The sequence below is a fragment of the Dermacentor silvarum genome, chromosome 6 (assembly GCF_013339745.2).
Source record: "Dermacentor silvarum isolate Dsil-2018 chromosome 6, BIME_Dsil_1.4, whole genome shotgun sequence".
NCBI lineage: Eukaryota > Metazoa > Arthropoda > Arachnida > Ixodida > Ixodidae > Dermacentor > Dermacentor silvarum.
This window is the reverse complement of record NC_051159.1, coordinates 87265471-87281495: the sequence shown is the minus strand read 5'-3', so window position 1 is coordinate 87281495 and position 16025 is coordinate 87265471. Positions and strand designations below refer to the sequence as shown.

General features: G+C 47.2%; 1 protein-coding gene across 2 annotated transcripts in view; it reads right to left on the bottom strand.

Moving 5' to 3' along the window:
* The window catches only part of LOC119455702 (double-stranded RNA-specific editase 1), a 38311-nt gene extending 22384 nt beyond the window's left edge, over window positions 1-15927 (bottom strand). The window contains exons 1-4 of one of the 2 annotated variants that reach the window (XM_037717126.2): window positions 15699-15927; window positions 13553-14744; window positions 11674-11841; window positions 3062-3362 (exon numbers count right to left, since the gene is read on the bottom strand). In XM_037717126.2, coding sequence (XP_037573054.1) covers window positions 3062-3362; window positions 11674-11841; window positions 13553-14744; window positions 15699-15774 — 1737 coding nt within the window. In that variant the 5' untranslated portion in view covers window positions 15775-15927. The remainder of the gene's footprint in view (window positions 1-3061; window positions 3363-11673; window positions 11842-13552; window positions 14745-15698) is intronic. The other variant, XM_037717127.2, reaches the window with a different exon arrangement.
* Window positions 15928-16025: the final 98 nt, after the last annotated feature.

The window sequence follows — 16025 nt, the reverse complement described above, 5'->3', positions numbered from 1 at the left end:
CAAACTGAGCACAGAAAACACACAGCACGCACAAAGCTACGAGCCGCCGACACACCTACACTGCCTAGACTCTGCCCCCAATGCAGATCGCTTTCAATATACGGCCTGTGTGACCGTGTGCTGCCGCGCAGTACGCAGTTGATGCCAGAGTACAACGCCGCCCCTGCCCACCCCCCCCACCCGGTGCTTCGAGTGCGACGCAAGAAGGCGCGCTTCTCCTCCACTTTTCTTCTTTGCGCGCGCGAGATTTAGCTGCTGGTCGTCCGTTCCCCTCACACTCTTTCACTCGCACATACAGCATATGGCACGCGGTGATGGCATTATCGCTCTTGGACTTCATATGAAACATCTATGCGCCAAAAACCAATTTTAGGAACCCAACGCGTCATAGACACCATCTTTAGATAGCAAATACAGATCTCAAAGGCCATGCTTTTTGGCGGAAACCGGAAACACATCATAGGTGTCGCCCCCGGCACTTTGGGCGACCAATCCCATCGTCAAGCCACCAAGCCAAGCGACATGAAAAGTCAACATGGCCACTCAGGCCGGTGAGGGGTGGCAGTTTGCGACGCAACAGCGGGGTTATCAATGCATTGGGTCCTATGGGAGGAGCTATGCCGGGACCGGCCGAAAACGATGTAATAGCCAGGAAAATGCAGCAGCCGGGGAACATAACAGCGGGCTTCTACTGTAGATGATAAATCAAACATGCTGTCGTTCCATGCTGCAGGTGCAGCGAAGCGAGCATTATGCTTCGCTCTGGCGGCATTGCATTCCGGCATCACCCACCTAGTCAATTTCATTTCGGTTTCCCGTCACCGTCTTAAAGCACTATGCAACAGGAAACAACAAAGCGAGTGTTGGGTTGCTTAGGCAGAAGCGTCTGCTTGCGTCGTCTCGTGCTGCAACGATTCTTGCTGAGTGGGCGCATTTAAACTTCCTGCCAAGAAGCCCCACCCGAAGAAGGTGCCGACAAAGACCAAATTCCAGGAGCACGAATGTAAGCGTGCCGAAGCAGCAAAAACAAACAACAACACACGTCTTGGACCACTTGGGCCCTATCAGCTCAGCGTGCATCAGAGTCAAATGTAACAACTACAGTTGACTCTACCGAACTTTTTAGTGATGAACTGTACGATTTCCCAGCTAGTGCGTTTTTTCTCGAGTCTATTTTCCAAAATGTATGAACGAGGTTCTGCAGCAAAACCTCGTTTATTCAGATTTCACGGGTTCGAAAAAAATGTCTGAATTAACCAAATGGTAAATTACCGAGGGTATCAAGAGAACATTAAGCAAATGCTTGCTACGTCACAACACACCTTAATTTACCGAGTGAATGACCAATCCTGTTTCTATTTTGCACAAAAGCATTGCGGCAGCTGCAATTCTCGTCATCTCCTGGCTGATAAGTGCTCGCAGCGGCGAAGGCCTCGTGGCTTCCTTCACAGTGCCGCCACGGCGTGCATCTTCGTCTGAGACGCTTTTCACTACCATATGCACATCCAAATTATTTTTTCACCAGTGGGCTGGTCGCCACCAATCATGATGATACCGGTGCTCTTCATCCTCGAGAGCCTTATTAAAACGTAACTACTGTTTTCAGCAACCACTACGGACGAAACCACGGCCGCCATCGACACGATCATGGACGGTGACGCACACACTAAGTCAAAATGAAACTACCGTTTGAAGCAACTGCAGACGAAACCGCGGTTGCTATCAATACGATCATGGATGGCGACAACGCAGTTATGAAGGCACACAGCCGGCGCGGTGCTATGCGCGGCGGTAAACGCAAGGTTTTAAAGGCACAAATAGTCACGAAGTGTTCAGGCGTTATTGTCATTCGCGTACGATTTTCACTGATGACTATGGCGATGCGGACTCTGCCGCTTCGTTTCGGTTGGACATTAAAGCCTCTTTTGCTCTATGCTAGTACTTACAGTCTGCTCTCCTCAAACCACCACATCTCTACAAATCGCATGCAGATGATGCTCAGTGAGTAGCAGCGAATGATGTCCTCAATGTAGCTGACTACCTTTCGTCTCTTGGCAGGAAGGCTAAACATGATTTCGAAGTGGTGGCTTCAGCGGTGCGATAAGATTCATTCTTACACTTTTCGAACTTGAACTTTCACACTGAGAGCTGTCGTTCTCAAGCAGTGCGAGCAAAAGCGCATGGCGCGATATAGCTGCGCCCATTGCTTCGTCGATATTAGCGTAAACAGACGCCTAGAGGCATGCTGGAAAGAAACAGGAAATACTTCAGCCAAGAGTTCCGGTCAACTCCGCTGATTTTGGCAGAGCAGTGTTGCTTGCTCTGTGGAGTGATCTCACCTCTGCGAGTGCTCTCAATCTGTGAGCGTTCCCACTCGAACAGTCTTGCTCCAAAAAGAGCAGAAAATATTGCTCCGGAAGTGGTCCAAATCAGCCATTGGAATTCGATATTAGAACTGGGTATATACAGTAATAGGACATTGTGAGCGATGGTTATTGCTTGAAAATCTTCCTACGACTGGCCGAAAATAGGAGTTTTCGACGAGTGATAAGATGTGTTCAACCCATTCACTGTCGCCTAACCTCTGCCAAGACAGACACTACCACTAAAGGGGTCATTATTGGGGCCACCACAGGGGTCAGGCGCATGCATGCTGACTGGCCAAATTCAAGTTATCCAGCAAGGGATAGAAACAACAAAAGTTTGGGCCCGTAGAGATGCATGGGTGCTGGCCAGTACCTTCGATTGGAATTGAATTAATCGAAAAAAGGAATTAACCTGAGTTGAACTAACAGAAGTTTACTGTATTGCAATGAAGCATCGTGTATGTATGTGTGTGTGTATATATATATATATATAAACATTGATTTTAGCATCAAACTTAGTTTTTTCAGACTGCCAGATTATTCTGACATTTTTGCGGCCCTGTGCCTGTCCGAAAAATCTGTTGGCAATTGTATTAACAAAGGCAGTGAGGTTGGCTCTGTGCGCACAAAGATGGAGAAGCCAAAAGCCCTGTAATGAGTCCTCAACAGGTATTCACTGTGAAACCTGCACGTACCTGCCGGGACTCAGGACTGGAGATGGCGCCAAGCCTAGGCCGGTGCAGTTGAAAGGGGCTCTCGGCATCCAAGTGTAGGGTGCCCTCTAGGCGGCCCCACATGGCACGCTGCATGTGCCACGGGTGGTACAGGGAGCCCAGCACCACACTCTCCAGGTAGACGGGTTCAATGAAGAGCGAGAGGAGCGAACCCTGCAGGCCCAGCACGTTCCAGCGGGCCAGCTTGTCGGAGCACGACATGGTCAGCAGCCGCTGCTGCCCATGCAGCACTCCATCCCACGTCTGCAGCACAGGGCCCAGCCTGCACAGTGGGTAAACAGCTGGGTACACATCATGGAGCAAACTGATGAACTCAGTTCTGCAGAAACCAGCAAGGTGAAGAAGGGTTTGCCAAAGGGGCAGCTGGCATCCAACACACTGTAGCTTGAAGCTGCATAGCAAATTCGTACAGCTTCCTTAGAAAGAAAGCCTTGCAATTGATGAAATATTTTTCCTTTTATGAATCTTTCTCCAGCTCGCAAGATTTTGCAGAATTAATTTCGTCCCTGTACCAATACTAAAACATACCAGCATGTCGGTAATTTGCCCTTGTGCCATGAACTACTAATGTCGTGAAGTCATAGCCTCTATCGGTATCAATAACTTTGGTATACTTCCCCATGATGCACCGTTTAGCGTGACACCTTGGCCATCTTGAGATCAGGAGCTTACAGTCTGCCCGCAGGCTTGTCCAATGAATTCACGTTATAAGTGATATTCTCAAAATGGGGCAACCTTGAACATGGCCCTTGGTTTACTAGATGCAGCGACTGCCCCAGTGGGGCCATGATAATCTACTGGGGTATTATATTGTAATAGCCACTACTGGTGTGAACAATGTGACATTGTGTTGACAGTGACACATTGTAATAACGCAGTGCATTTCTAGAGCTGTCAGTTCTTTTTCTGCACATACTGAGCACCTTTTCATAATAAAGGCTTACTTTGAAATGCCCCTGAAGCGGCAGTTATTGATCTTGAGAAATGTCTTGCAGTGAACATGTCGCCCACTGAGACAAAGATCTTCCAACAGGGCCAAATATCTGCAGAGAAATTACCGTAGTTTCTGGATTATAACTCGCACATTTGCATAAGCCCGCCCATTTGCTGAGTTTCAAAGAAAAATTTCATTTATAGTTCGCAATGGTATATACGGCGGGCCTATTTTAACTTGGTCTGCTTAATGAAACGATGCACGCCTGTACTACACTCACTGTGAAATGCCAAACTTACACCATTTCAGGGCACTAGATTCTTGTAAACAAACTTTTTGTGAGCTGTAAATTTTAGCAGAACACACTCTTCAACCAACACTTCCTCTCAGGTGCAGTCAACCAATATTTACTGCACTTCACTTGAAGCCATCAAAGGACGCACTGTCAATACTTTCAGCCACTTTGGCTGGCAGCATCATCACTGGGTAACCTCAGTCGGCCTCTGACTAACGTTTACACGGCGTTGTAGGCACTTCAATGAATTGCCTCTGTGGTGTGGCACGCTCGAGACGAACATGCTAACGGTGGCAACAGCGAAGTGTCGTTCTCTTTTCTTGGTCTGTGTTTCTGTGCGCTGGTTATCTACAATGTGATCACAACACGCCTGAACCAGCCTGAGTACATGCATACAAAAAAGTGAAATGGTGACCGGAAGCCAGGAGCACTGCGACTTCTTGCACAGGCAATTGATGCTGTGGGAAGACGTGTGGTCGTCGGTCAAATGCGGCTGGCCCGCTCGTTCCTCATTCGAGCTCTGGCTCGAGTGCGCGGTGCGTGGCTCTGTGTGCTTAGGCGCCACTTCGTTATTTAGTAAAGAGTGTAGCTTTTGCGTCAGCAAAGTGAACGCACTTCGTCTTCAGAAGTGGCTTGTCGTCGGCGGGTATGACGTTGAGGAAGGCAGGCTTGATGCGGTTAATCTAAATGCTGTCTTCGCGTCCATTCATCAGCAGGACAAAGTACTTGGGGCAGCGCGTGATGACCTTGAATGGTCCATTCTAAGGTGGCTGTAGTGGTGGTTGCACTGTGTCGTGCCGCACGACTCACGAAGGTTTGTCATGAATAATGTCAGCAGTGAATAAGAGAAACGTCTCCCATGGCAGCTTTGAGGCGTCTGGCATAATCACCGACGTCAAGCGTTGGTACCGAGGACGGGTCGAAAAATTGCCCAGGTAGCCTCAATGTAGTCCCGACCACGAGTTCTGCTGAGGAGCAGGAGGCGCCAGTCTGTATCACACTGCGCATGGCGAGGAGCACGAGTGATAGACGCTCCATCCATGGTACCAGTGTCCATGATGCTAGGAGTGAGACCTTTATCTGGCAGTAAAGGTGCTCTACCATGCCGTTGGACATGGGGTGGTAGGCGGTCGTCTTGATGTAGCTGACACCAAGCAGGCGGGACATCGTACGGAACAGCGCGGAGTCAATTGACGACCTCGACCTGTTGTAATGGTTGTGGGAACTCCGTAGCGCATAATCCATACAGTGATAAGACCTCGGGCGGCTGTCTCTGCGGTGATATCGCTGAGTGGCAATGCTTCAGGCCATCGCGTGAACCGGTCGATTCATGTTAAGATGTCTCTTTGCATGGCAGCAAAGGACCGACCAGGTCGATGTTCACATGGCTGAAATGTGCGTCAGGAGGCCGGAAGGTACCCAGTGAACTTTCGTTTGCTAACATAGGCGACAAGCCCGTGTCCAGCGTCAGTCTTCGATAGTCATGCCTGGCCACAGGTATCGTGTAGTGAAGAGGTGTTGAGTCGCTTGAATACCAGGGCGTGACAAGGAATGCATGGCATCGAAGACGGTGCGGCGAAACTGTGGCGGAACGTAGGGGCGAGGACAACCTGCAGATACGTCGCAAACCAAGGGAATATCACAGCCTGAAAATTGCACATCTTGAAGTTGAAGGGAATTATCCTGCAGTCGTAAGTCCTGGAGTTCACTGTTCTCTCGCTGTACTGTAGCCATAGCTGCAAAATCCACAGGTGGGCGCTCTTCAACAGTTGCGTTGACTTGTATACGGGAATGCTCATAGTAACCAAGTAGTGCTTTTTGTAATGGGTATATCTTGGGCACCACAATGTAAATTGCGGCATCTTTAGTTATTTACAGTGACAGTTCTTTAAAGAAAAACTAAACTAAGTTGGCAAACTATAGCATGACCCCCAATCCCAGATGCACCTATATCACGGAGGCAAGGTTCGTACAGAGCATTCAACTCAAAACTCAAGGACAATTCAAAGATTTCAAGGATGCCCAAGCGCAAAATTCAAGGAAGGGGAAACAAACCTTATTTGTACACATTTGTGGCATAGCCCCTATGCAGAGTCTGTTACATTGAATGTTCAAAAATTGCCCCCGAACCCAGTTTTAAAGGAATTGTAGAAGCAAATTTATTTTCAAGGAGACTTAAATCCCCTTGAATCTTTTCCCAAATTCAAGGGCTTTCAAGGCGGTGTATGAACCCTGTGGAGGTCATGCTGGCGGCCTTCACTGCTGCCGCTGCACTACCTACATGGCGAGCCTTAGGACCACTGTTAAAGAGACACTACAGGGAAAACTGATTTCTTCTTATATCAGTAGATTACCCTTCCCCAATACTCAAATCACCACTCTTACCCCAAGAAGGCGCTTGGTAAGCCAGAAAGAAACGAAAAAGCACAGAGGCGAGTGGCGACACTACCTTGAAGTTCCCGCACCAGCTCACCATGACGTCATGGATTTTGACAGCGTCTCCTAGGTCTCCGTTAATTCTTTAGTGGTAAATATTGATTACATTGTGTTCTAAATAAGCCCAAGATTGAATATGGCAAATTTCGCAAACTTTTATTGAGCCAATGTGGCCCGAATACGAAAAATTACTTAGGCAGTCGAAACGTCACACCGAATTGCTGACGTTGGGCTTTCTGCATGAAATTCAAAAAAATTCACTTTGAGCTTCGTTTTCTCTTCTAATAGCTCACCTATTAATTAACAACAGCAGAGTTTTCAAAGAATACTTTATCAGTCTAAGTTGATTTATTGCTTTGCTTAAGTGTCCCTGTAACTCTTTTTCTACCATGGGGAAAATAGGTGTTTTTCGTATGTTACGGCAGATGTCTTTTTCTGAAGAAACTACTGCCCTCAATATTTAATGCAATAGATAAACAGAAAGCAAAATGAATACACTTTTCACGCATAATAGTTTTATTAACAAGATGTATGTCATAAAAAAAAAGTTTTAAATTGTTAAAATCAAGACTGTGCGATAAATTGAACAAAGTTTGTAAAGACACGCTTGTATCTACTAAGAAAAAATGTTACAAAAATTACGAGATATACAAAATGTATTGCAGTCTATTACGCACTACCTCCGATAAAATAAAAATTTTCATTGAACAGGTATTCCGCTACAAAAATTTTACGGCAAGCACTACAGTTGGGCGTGCCAGGCTGCGGACGCCGATGTTCCGGGCTGGTTTGCGTCGTCTTCGGCATCCTCTGACTAGCTGCTATCTCCCGAAGCGTATTCGAAGCGCATTTTTGCATTCTGCTTTGGCGATCGCGAAACTCCGGAGCGCGTTTAAATATCACCCCCTCGAGGGAAAAAGTTGAACTGCTTAGAAAACAAAAATATACTGTCTCCTCTTTCACGTCCGACGGCGCAGTGTGTCCATGAGCGGTGCGGAAGGTCTCGAAAGCGGCGTTCCAAACCATCGAAGGGCTAATGGTGCACAATGGGCGCGGTACGGAAAGAGTTAACGCAAGATTCGATTTTTTTTTTGTCAGAATGTGCAGTTTCCTCGTACTAAAAAGAAAAAAAATGACACACATTGGTAGCACTAGCACGCATTGCTTTACGCACATATAAGTTCTACCATTGTATAAAATGCATAAGTAAAAATTTTTTCTGGGAAAAAAAATTTTTGACTTGTACACTAGAAAATATGGCAGGTGTTTCATTTTACACCCTCCCCACCTTTCCCAATTCTTTCCTCCACTGTTATTGGGAACAGAGCCTAGAAGGGAACAGAGCCTTGCACATGGCACTACCTAGTGTTGCTCTCTCTCATTTAACTTAACCTTTCATGCCTTGGACGAGATGAATTTGTTCATGTTTATCTGGTAAAAATGGCCGATGACGAGCATAGACTCATCAATGGTACTGAATGTAATGAATGCCATGAATGAGCTGGTTACGTCTTAGTGCTTCGGCATGCTTCACATAGATGGCAGCACACAATCCATGGGGCAGCGCAAGTAGGGGCGAGTTTATTCTTGCGGAGGAAGTAAAACAAGTTCAGAGCTGGATTCTTAAAAATGGCGCCGCTGGCAGCTCAAGCTTCGTTGGCTTCTCCGTGAAGAAGATAAGCTCACTCCAGCGGTTAATCAAGTGATTCTTAAGATGAAGTGTACTGCTCTTTGAGTGAAGAAAACATTGAGTTTCTCGATGCACTTAGCTCTCTTCCGAGTGTGCTGCTTCTGGTGCCATTGACATCACAGGACAGTGGTGCGAACTTGATGCAAACAGAGCCCCCTGCATACCCACCTCACCTACCGTTGTTGCAGTCTTTAGGTAAGACGTTTGACGTGGAGGACACAGATAACCCACTGGAGTATTTGAAAGTGTACCCTGCCGGTGAATACCGAGTTTCATGTTCACTTGAAATACCTATCACACGGTATGTGGTACAGCACTGTTAAGCTTCAGTTTTCCAAATTTTGAGATTAAAAAAAAATAATCACCTACAACGCTGCCTGCAGTGTTCTTCATAAAAAGATTCTGGAATAAAAACATTTGGCCATTTTTGGTGAAAATTTTAGATAACACCATGGCACGAAAGGGCTAATGTGATAAGCATTCTTTGAGATATTCACCCAGTTTGAGGTATGCCTGTCTGTATCTGACCTCTTTCATGCCAACTTGGGTCACTCGGTAGTCCATGGTCGAATGCAGTGGTTCTCAAATGAGGGTCCGCAAAGCCAATTTTGGGGGTCCGCGAAACCCCACGCCCGCAAAATATTTGATTCGATACGAATAGTCAATTCAAATCGAATAATACATATTGCTGGCTGTGCGGGAGCAAACAAGGTTCTTAGCATTTGTTTCTAACTAATCCAAGAATATTGTGCCGAATCTTGTGATAATTTAGTGCTGCTGGCAAAATTTCGCTTGTAAAGCGCACTTAGCCACTACACGTCTAAACTTCGCAGGAAAGCCAGCCTCTCAGTAGCAAGTGGCAAGGGCGTGCGGGCGGCGAAGGTGCACATTTCTTTTGTTTTCTTGCAGTGCCGCCCTCAATTCTTTTATTGCGATAGCAATTATATGGACACTTCAACCGGATTTCTTCCGTCGGCTTCGCCGTCGTTGTCGCCGTCGTCGCCGTGAGGTTCCCTATAGATAAAATCTTCGCCGCGCGCCGTATGCCCGAGCGGAAGCGTGCGGGGACGCGCGCTATCACGGAGAGCGAACGCACTCATCTCCCACGCGCAAGCAAGGAAGCAGGAAGCCAGCGCCGGAGGGAGCGGGGGGGGGGGGGGGGGGCGCACTTCTACTCTGCCAACAACCGCGCTCGTCGCTCGTCCGCACCGTCTCTTATCTCCACACGGCTCTGACCTTTATGTGCCGTGCATTCGCCGCTCAGTTTCCGTTGAAGCGATAGACCGCACGTACCTTCGCCCACTGCGGCGTATGCTTGCTGCCAGCGTTTTGACAGTCGTTGTCTGCAGTCATTCAGTGTGATCTATTCGTGTTTGTTTGTGCGCGCTCACACCACGCTTGTTCATTCAGTTAGTAATAGTCGGGCGACATTTTCCAACGCACGCTACACATGCAATCCTGCCCGGATCGGCAGTGCAGCGCTACAGGTGTGTCCCCCTTCGCACGCGCTGCCCACGGGAAGCGCTTCTCATCAACACCACCCTTTCACACGCGCCTTCTCGTGGTCATCGAGTCTCTCTTCATGTCGGTCTACTTACGCCGCAGCACACCTGCTTACTTAATCAGCTCATGTTTACTACAATTCATATTGCTACCAAAGCCGCTCACCTTACTTCGTATGACATTGCTGTGTTGCTATCGCATTCATTGCTTCGGCCTGGCGAAACTGTGACATTTTTTGCTTGACAGGACTGGCACAGGGTCAAATGCCTCCGATATTACGGGCATCTGATGTGGTATAATAAGGCACAGGCTGGCAAGAACAGCTAGTGGGAATTGCTAAATTATCCAAGTCAACATGAGCCAAATACACAATGTTTGAGTATAATGACTTACTAGTCTAGTTATGTAACATTGCCAATGTAATTGCAATGTTCCAACATATCTTCTTCTTTCTGGGGTTTTAGGTGCCAAAACCAGTTCTGATTATGAGGCACGCCATAGTGGAGGGCTCCGGATTAATTTTGACCACCTGAGATTCTTTAACGTGCACTACAACGCAAGCCAACATATCAAATTAACCAAGCGTGCTAATAGATGCATAAAATAAATGCATAAAAATGCATCAAGCTTTTTTTTCTTTTCTTTTTCTTACCCTTGACTCATTCTCATTTCCGGGACCTGCTCCCAGAACTACCGCAGCAATCCGCACAAGATAATAAAAAAATAAAAGCTGCCCATATTCGTTGCCAATTTCTTTTCACCAAAAAAAAAAAATAAACCTTTGATCAACCTCCCACCCACCAACCCTGTCACTGCAAGGGGTCCCCCATCACTTCCACCGGACCACGGGGTCCCCGACACATTCATGGCCGAGGACCACTGGCCTAATAGACGGAGTATTGGGCTGCTGTGGTGAGGAACCGAGTTTGAAACCAATCGCCAGCAATGTTTTAATGCTATTTAACTTCACCCAGTTTGTGGTATGTATGTCTGTATGTAACCTTTCAGGCTAACTTGGGTCACTGGGTATGTGCGGCTCTTAAATGACAAAAAAGAAGAAAAAAGAATCTTGGTGTCTCCGATGCTGGACGGAAACTAACCAGCATCATATATATTCAGACACTCCTGTCTGATAGTCGTCTCCATCCTCCGACAGGAAGTCATGCGGATCTAGCATTCCTTGAACTCGGAGGCAGAGGACAAGCACGCAAGCTAAACATGTGACTCGCTCTCGGAGAACGAAATGGAAGAAGCGAAAGCATGTGACAACAGCAAATGTTTGATTTTGCCTATGCTCTCGGCACCGGCGGGACGAGCTTTCGTTGAGGCGCCAGCATGCAGTGGCCTATGCTACAGTGAACTGTCGTCAACAGCAACAACACTGTTGTGATGGCATGGCACGAAATGCTCTCATTCTCGACGAAGTCTGCACAAGCAAGCGTACAGTGTCAGTCACATGCAAGAAAAAATTTGAAGATCTGAAAGGTTGAGCAACTGAAGCCCTGCTGACAATTGTGCCGTCGAAAATAGTGCTCTCATAATTTTAACATACTGTGCGATAAATGTGCTAAGCTATAAGCAAAGTGACTGCCCCAGTGACTTTTGCCTGTTGACAAAAAATGCGATAAAGAAAGAACTGCTGGTATCTAGTACTACTATAGCAACCAAGGTCCCATATGTGAAAGTTTTCAATAGCTAACAAAATTGTGACAAACCTCAGTGGAATGGTCCCTTCACCAGCTTCAATCTTTGTTCTTAGCAGCCCTCGCACTCGACGGTTTGGGTGTTTGTCAGCATTCAGGGATGCAGAGTCGGCCATCAACTCATGAGGGGAGAAAATGCGACCATCTCCACAGGGTGACGTACTTATGTACAAGTGAAACCTGCAGGCAGGAAGCAAAGAACACTTAGGTTAGTATAATCTTAGTGCATCAAGAAAGTACTGAAAATGTTGAGTAGTGTAATTTTTAACAATATAACTACTGCAATGCAATTGAAAAAACGACATTTAAGAAAATTATGCACAGTAGTGTCAAGTTGACGCATTTGTTCAATGCTAAACAAATGTGTATAGCCATATGTCTAACTATGCATAACTATTTTCCTCAAACAGTAGCTATAACAGGATGTAATTCATGAATACGATTGAAGGTTTCTTTATTAACACTTATTTCCATGACATTACAGCAGAGGCAGACTCCTCTCAATATTGACACCTTCCAAGAACTATGTTCTGAAGCCCAAAGGCACAGCTGATAGCAGGCAGGTGGTACTCGTATTGAATTTTTCAGTTGTCACCCTGTTTTGAAGGTGATGTGAATCACCCCTCGAGCTTGGTGAAAAAACACAGTCCATGAATAGCATACGCTGCGGTGAACAACGCAGCCAAGTTTCGCAGTTGTGCGCGGCACATGGAGCTCGCAAGCGAAGCGTGGTCCCCCCCCCCCCCCCTTTTCTCAAATGCTCTCTTTCCAACAGAAGCCTGCTCCTCACACTTTTCGGGCTGCTTTATTTCGTAGTACAGCAGACTCCCATACGCAGCTGCTATTGGCCAATAGCCCACATCAACCAAGAAGGGTGTTTGGATCAGTGCGCTTCTTCTTACTGTTCCTGTGTATATTTACTGATGCAGTTTAATAAACAGGTTAAGCAAACCAAAATCTGCTTTCAAATTTCTATAAAAATTACGTACTTCTGGAAGAAACCGACTACTGTCTGCTCACACTTGGCCGTAGCTGCTCGCGAAGGCATTAAACTTTGGCAACCCTCCTTACTGGTGTCGTAACCGTTGAGTCCCGCAACTTTCAACTAGTTTCAAACACTGAACTAGCATCAAACGACGCGAAACTTAAGGTCAAACCACGTGCACGCTTGCCAGCACCTCCTCACTCTGGTTAGACGGTTTGGCAGATTTCGCTTTATACTGAGCTAATGATAGTGCTTCAAAATGAGCAAGTTGGATGTGGCTACTATCCGTCAGTCAAGCATGTGCAGGACAAAGCCAGTCTGCACTACGTAGCACAGCCAGACTGGAGCCTATGAGCAGGAGCACACACTCAAGCCCTGTCGTGCACAAAGCAAACGTTGAGCATACACACTACAGTTGCATGTAGCTGTGGTCTGGTACGTAGTGTAGATACCGCAGCCACTGTGGGATGCCGCGACGAGGCTGCTGGCTGAGCGCACTGCGGCTTTCTGAAGACAACCGCGTTTGACATGTCGTAGGCACCAAAATCGGAAGTAGTGGGCCCTATGTGAACACCTAAAATCAAATTTGAAGTGCGCGCTACGGTGATGATCAGTTGGCATTAGTAGCGTAGTGGGCACACCCCGCTCTGCCGCAGCCTTCGCAGTGCAAGGCAGTGAAGAAGGAACGGGAGTACTGTGAAGGGGATCCTACACAACCTTCGATTGCCAATAACTCCCTGCTGCTGAACGCATTGAAGTACTTCTTGCTGCAAAGTATTTCTGAAATAATCTATCTTAACTTCAAACGTATTTATCAACTTTGATAAAAAGTGATTCAGGGTCCCTTTGGGCAACAAGACCTCACTATTGCTTTCTGTGACAAATAAAAAAACAAGTCTGCCTTACTTGATGTCTGGCTTGACGCGGAACCCCTGCTTGTCCGGCCTCTGCTCAAGGATGGATTCTTCTTCTTTTCCGTTCTTCCAGAGCTCGAGCTGCCCATACAGGAAGTCTTTGAAACAACGCCGGGACACAACCTCCGCGTGGCAGTCCTGCAGCACTGCCCCATTCATGCTGATGTACTCCCCATTGATGCACTTTGTGCCCGTGGCCACTGTTAAGACCTTTACATCATCCTCCTTGTCTTTCTCAGATGATGGCACAGTCATGATGATGCCTGCCAGCACTTTCCACTTGGCGCTCTCTGCCCGGTCGGCCATCACCTTCTGCAGCGTCTCGTTGACCGTGTTGCCCAGTCGATCAGCCAGAGCCTGGGGCAGGGTGTCTACAATTGGACCTTTTTCATCACGCTTGAGCGCTCCTGAGGGATGGGCCATAATGTTGTACAACTTGAGCAGTGCTGCGCGTGCTGCCGCTGCCTTGGCCAGCCTCTTGTTGGAGCCGCATCCTTCGTAAACGTCGCCGTTGGTCGTCGTAACTGCCATGGTGAAGCGCTGTGTGGGCACTGCCGCATTCTCTGACACAAGCGTGTACTCCAGGCCCGGCTGCAGCTCATTGAGCAGCATCACTGGGTTTTTCTTGTCTGCCTCTTCGGCAGCTTTCGTAGCCTTTTTCTCTGCATCTCCGTCCTTGCCACCTGAGAAACGCTTCAGCTGGTCTCGGTGGAATTCTTCAATGGGGTTTTCCGCAGTGAATCCACTGAAGATGCCACTGCTGTCGTCTTGTTCTACGTCATCACTGGTGAAGTCCCCAGACTGGACCATTGAGCGGCTCATGGCCCAGTAAGCTTCGGGCACATTACGGAACTGCACGAAAGACTTTAAAGCAGCCTGTGCTGCTGCGTGCTTCGCCAGCTGCTTGGACTGGCCACGGCCCGTGAAACGCTGGCCGTCGACCTCGACAGAGACAACAAAGCTGGGCTGGTGGGCTGGCCCTTCCTGAGAGTCCACAGAGTACTTCAGGCCCGGTTTGAGCTCATTCAGCTGCATGAGTGCATTTTTTGGCTGCACCATTTTTGGCGAAATGCTGTTCTTCCGCTGCTTCTTGCGGGCACTGCCTTGCGAGCTCCCAGATTTGCGTTTAGTTCCTGGTGTGACGCTTTCATCCCCCTCTTCTGCTTTGCCATTTGGCTCTTGCCCTGCAACAAGAGACACCAACATTTCAAGATAACTGCTCTGTAAGAGACGTCGATGGAATGTCCACAAAACCCCTGGCAATTTTTGTTTAGTTCCCTCGCTATAACTGTGAATGCAGCTATTCCCTACAACTTTACTGAACTGAGATCACATAACAGCACAATATCTGAAGCACAGAAAAATCACAAAGCAGTTTCGCCGTTCATCTATCAGTATATACGTCGCATGCTAGCGCTTTTTCTTTCTTTCTTCAAGTCCTACACCATTCTCTCCAGCTTTCTGAATTCGGTTTAAAAACATACAATGCAAGCTATAACCCAAACAATGCAGCATGACATCTTTCTCGCGCAGGTATAAAACGAAACCGTTAAAACAGCGAAGCCATCAAAAGCGATGAGTGCGATCTCATAGGAAGCAAAGTGTTATGAAAACTGTACCAGCGGTTAATTCAGGCGCATGCAACAATTAATTTCCGCACAGGGGAAGAGATAGAGGTCGTCTGAGCCAGCTTCGGCTCGTCGATTCTGCAAGCGATCGGCGCGTACAGTTACATGCAACTTTACGCACAACATTGCAGCCCAGACTGCAGCACGCTTCGTAACTGCGCACAGATAACTCGCTCTGGATTGCACGATCTACAAAAAGTATCATCAGCAGTATTACCTCACAAATAAATATTCTCGCACAAGCCCAAAATGAGGTATCCGCTTAACAGTACGGCAAGAAATGATTTGTTTACAGCTCATGATAGGGGGGGCAAACGATCGCAAGCGCACAAGTGTTGTAGCTAGGCCTAAAGCCGGTAACGGATTAACCACGCTGCGCTCCAGAGACAAACTCAAGGCAAATTGCCGATTGATTTCGCATGCCCGGCTTTAATTACTGCCCTGTTCAATATTAAAACGATAAATCGTGCTAAACAACTACAACCACACAACAGCGCATAGTCGACGTACCGTGCCCATCTTTTGTCTTCTGGGGAGTCTGGACCATTGTTACGTCTTCTTTGGAGCTCGCCGTTACCGTAGACATTTAGAGAAAATACACTAAGTAAACAGCGTTTTTACTAAACTGACTTCGACTCGGTATCCACAAATTATTCGATGCTTAAAATGCACAAGGCAAATGCCAAGGAAAACTGAAGCTGGCAAAGCAGCTAACAGCGTAGCCAGACTTGCTCGATTTACACGCCGTGGGATGAAAGAATTACATCATACACAGAAAAAAAGAAGTAACCAAGTTGCCTTTAATAAATTACTAAAAAAAGCGCAATTTAAACTGGC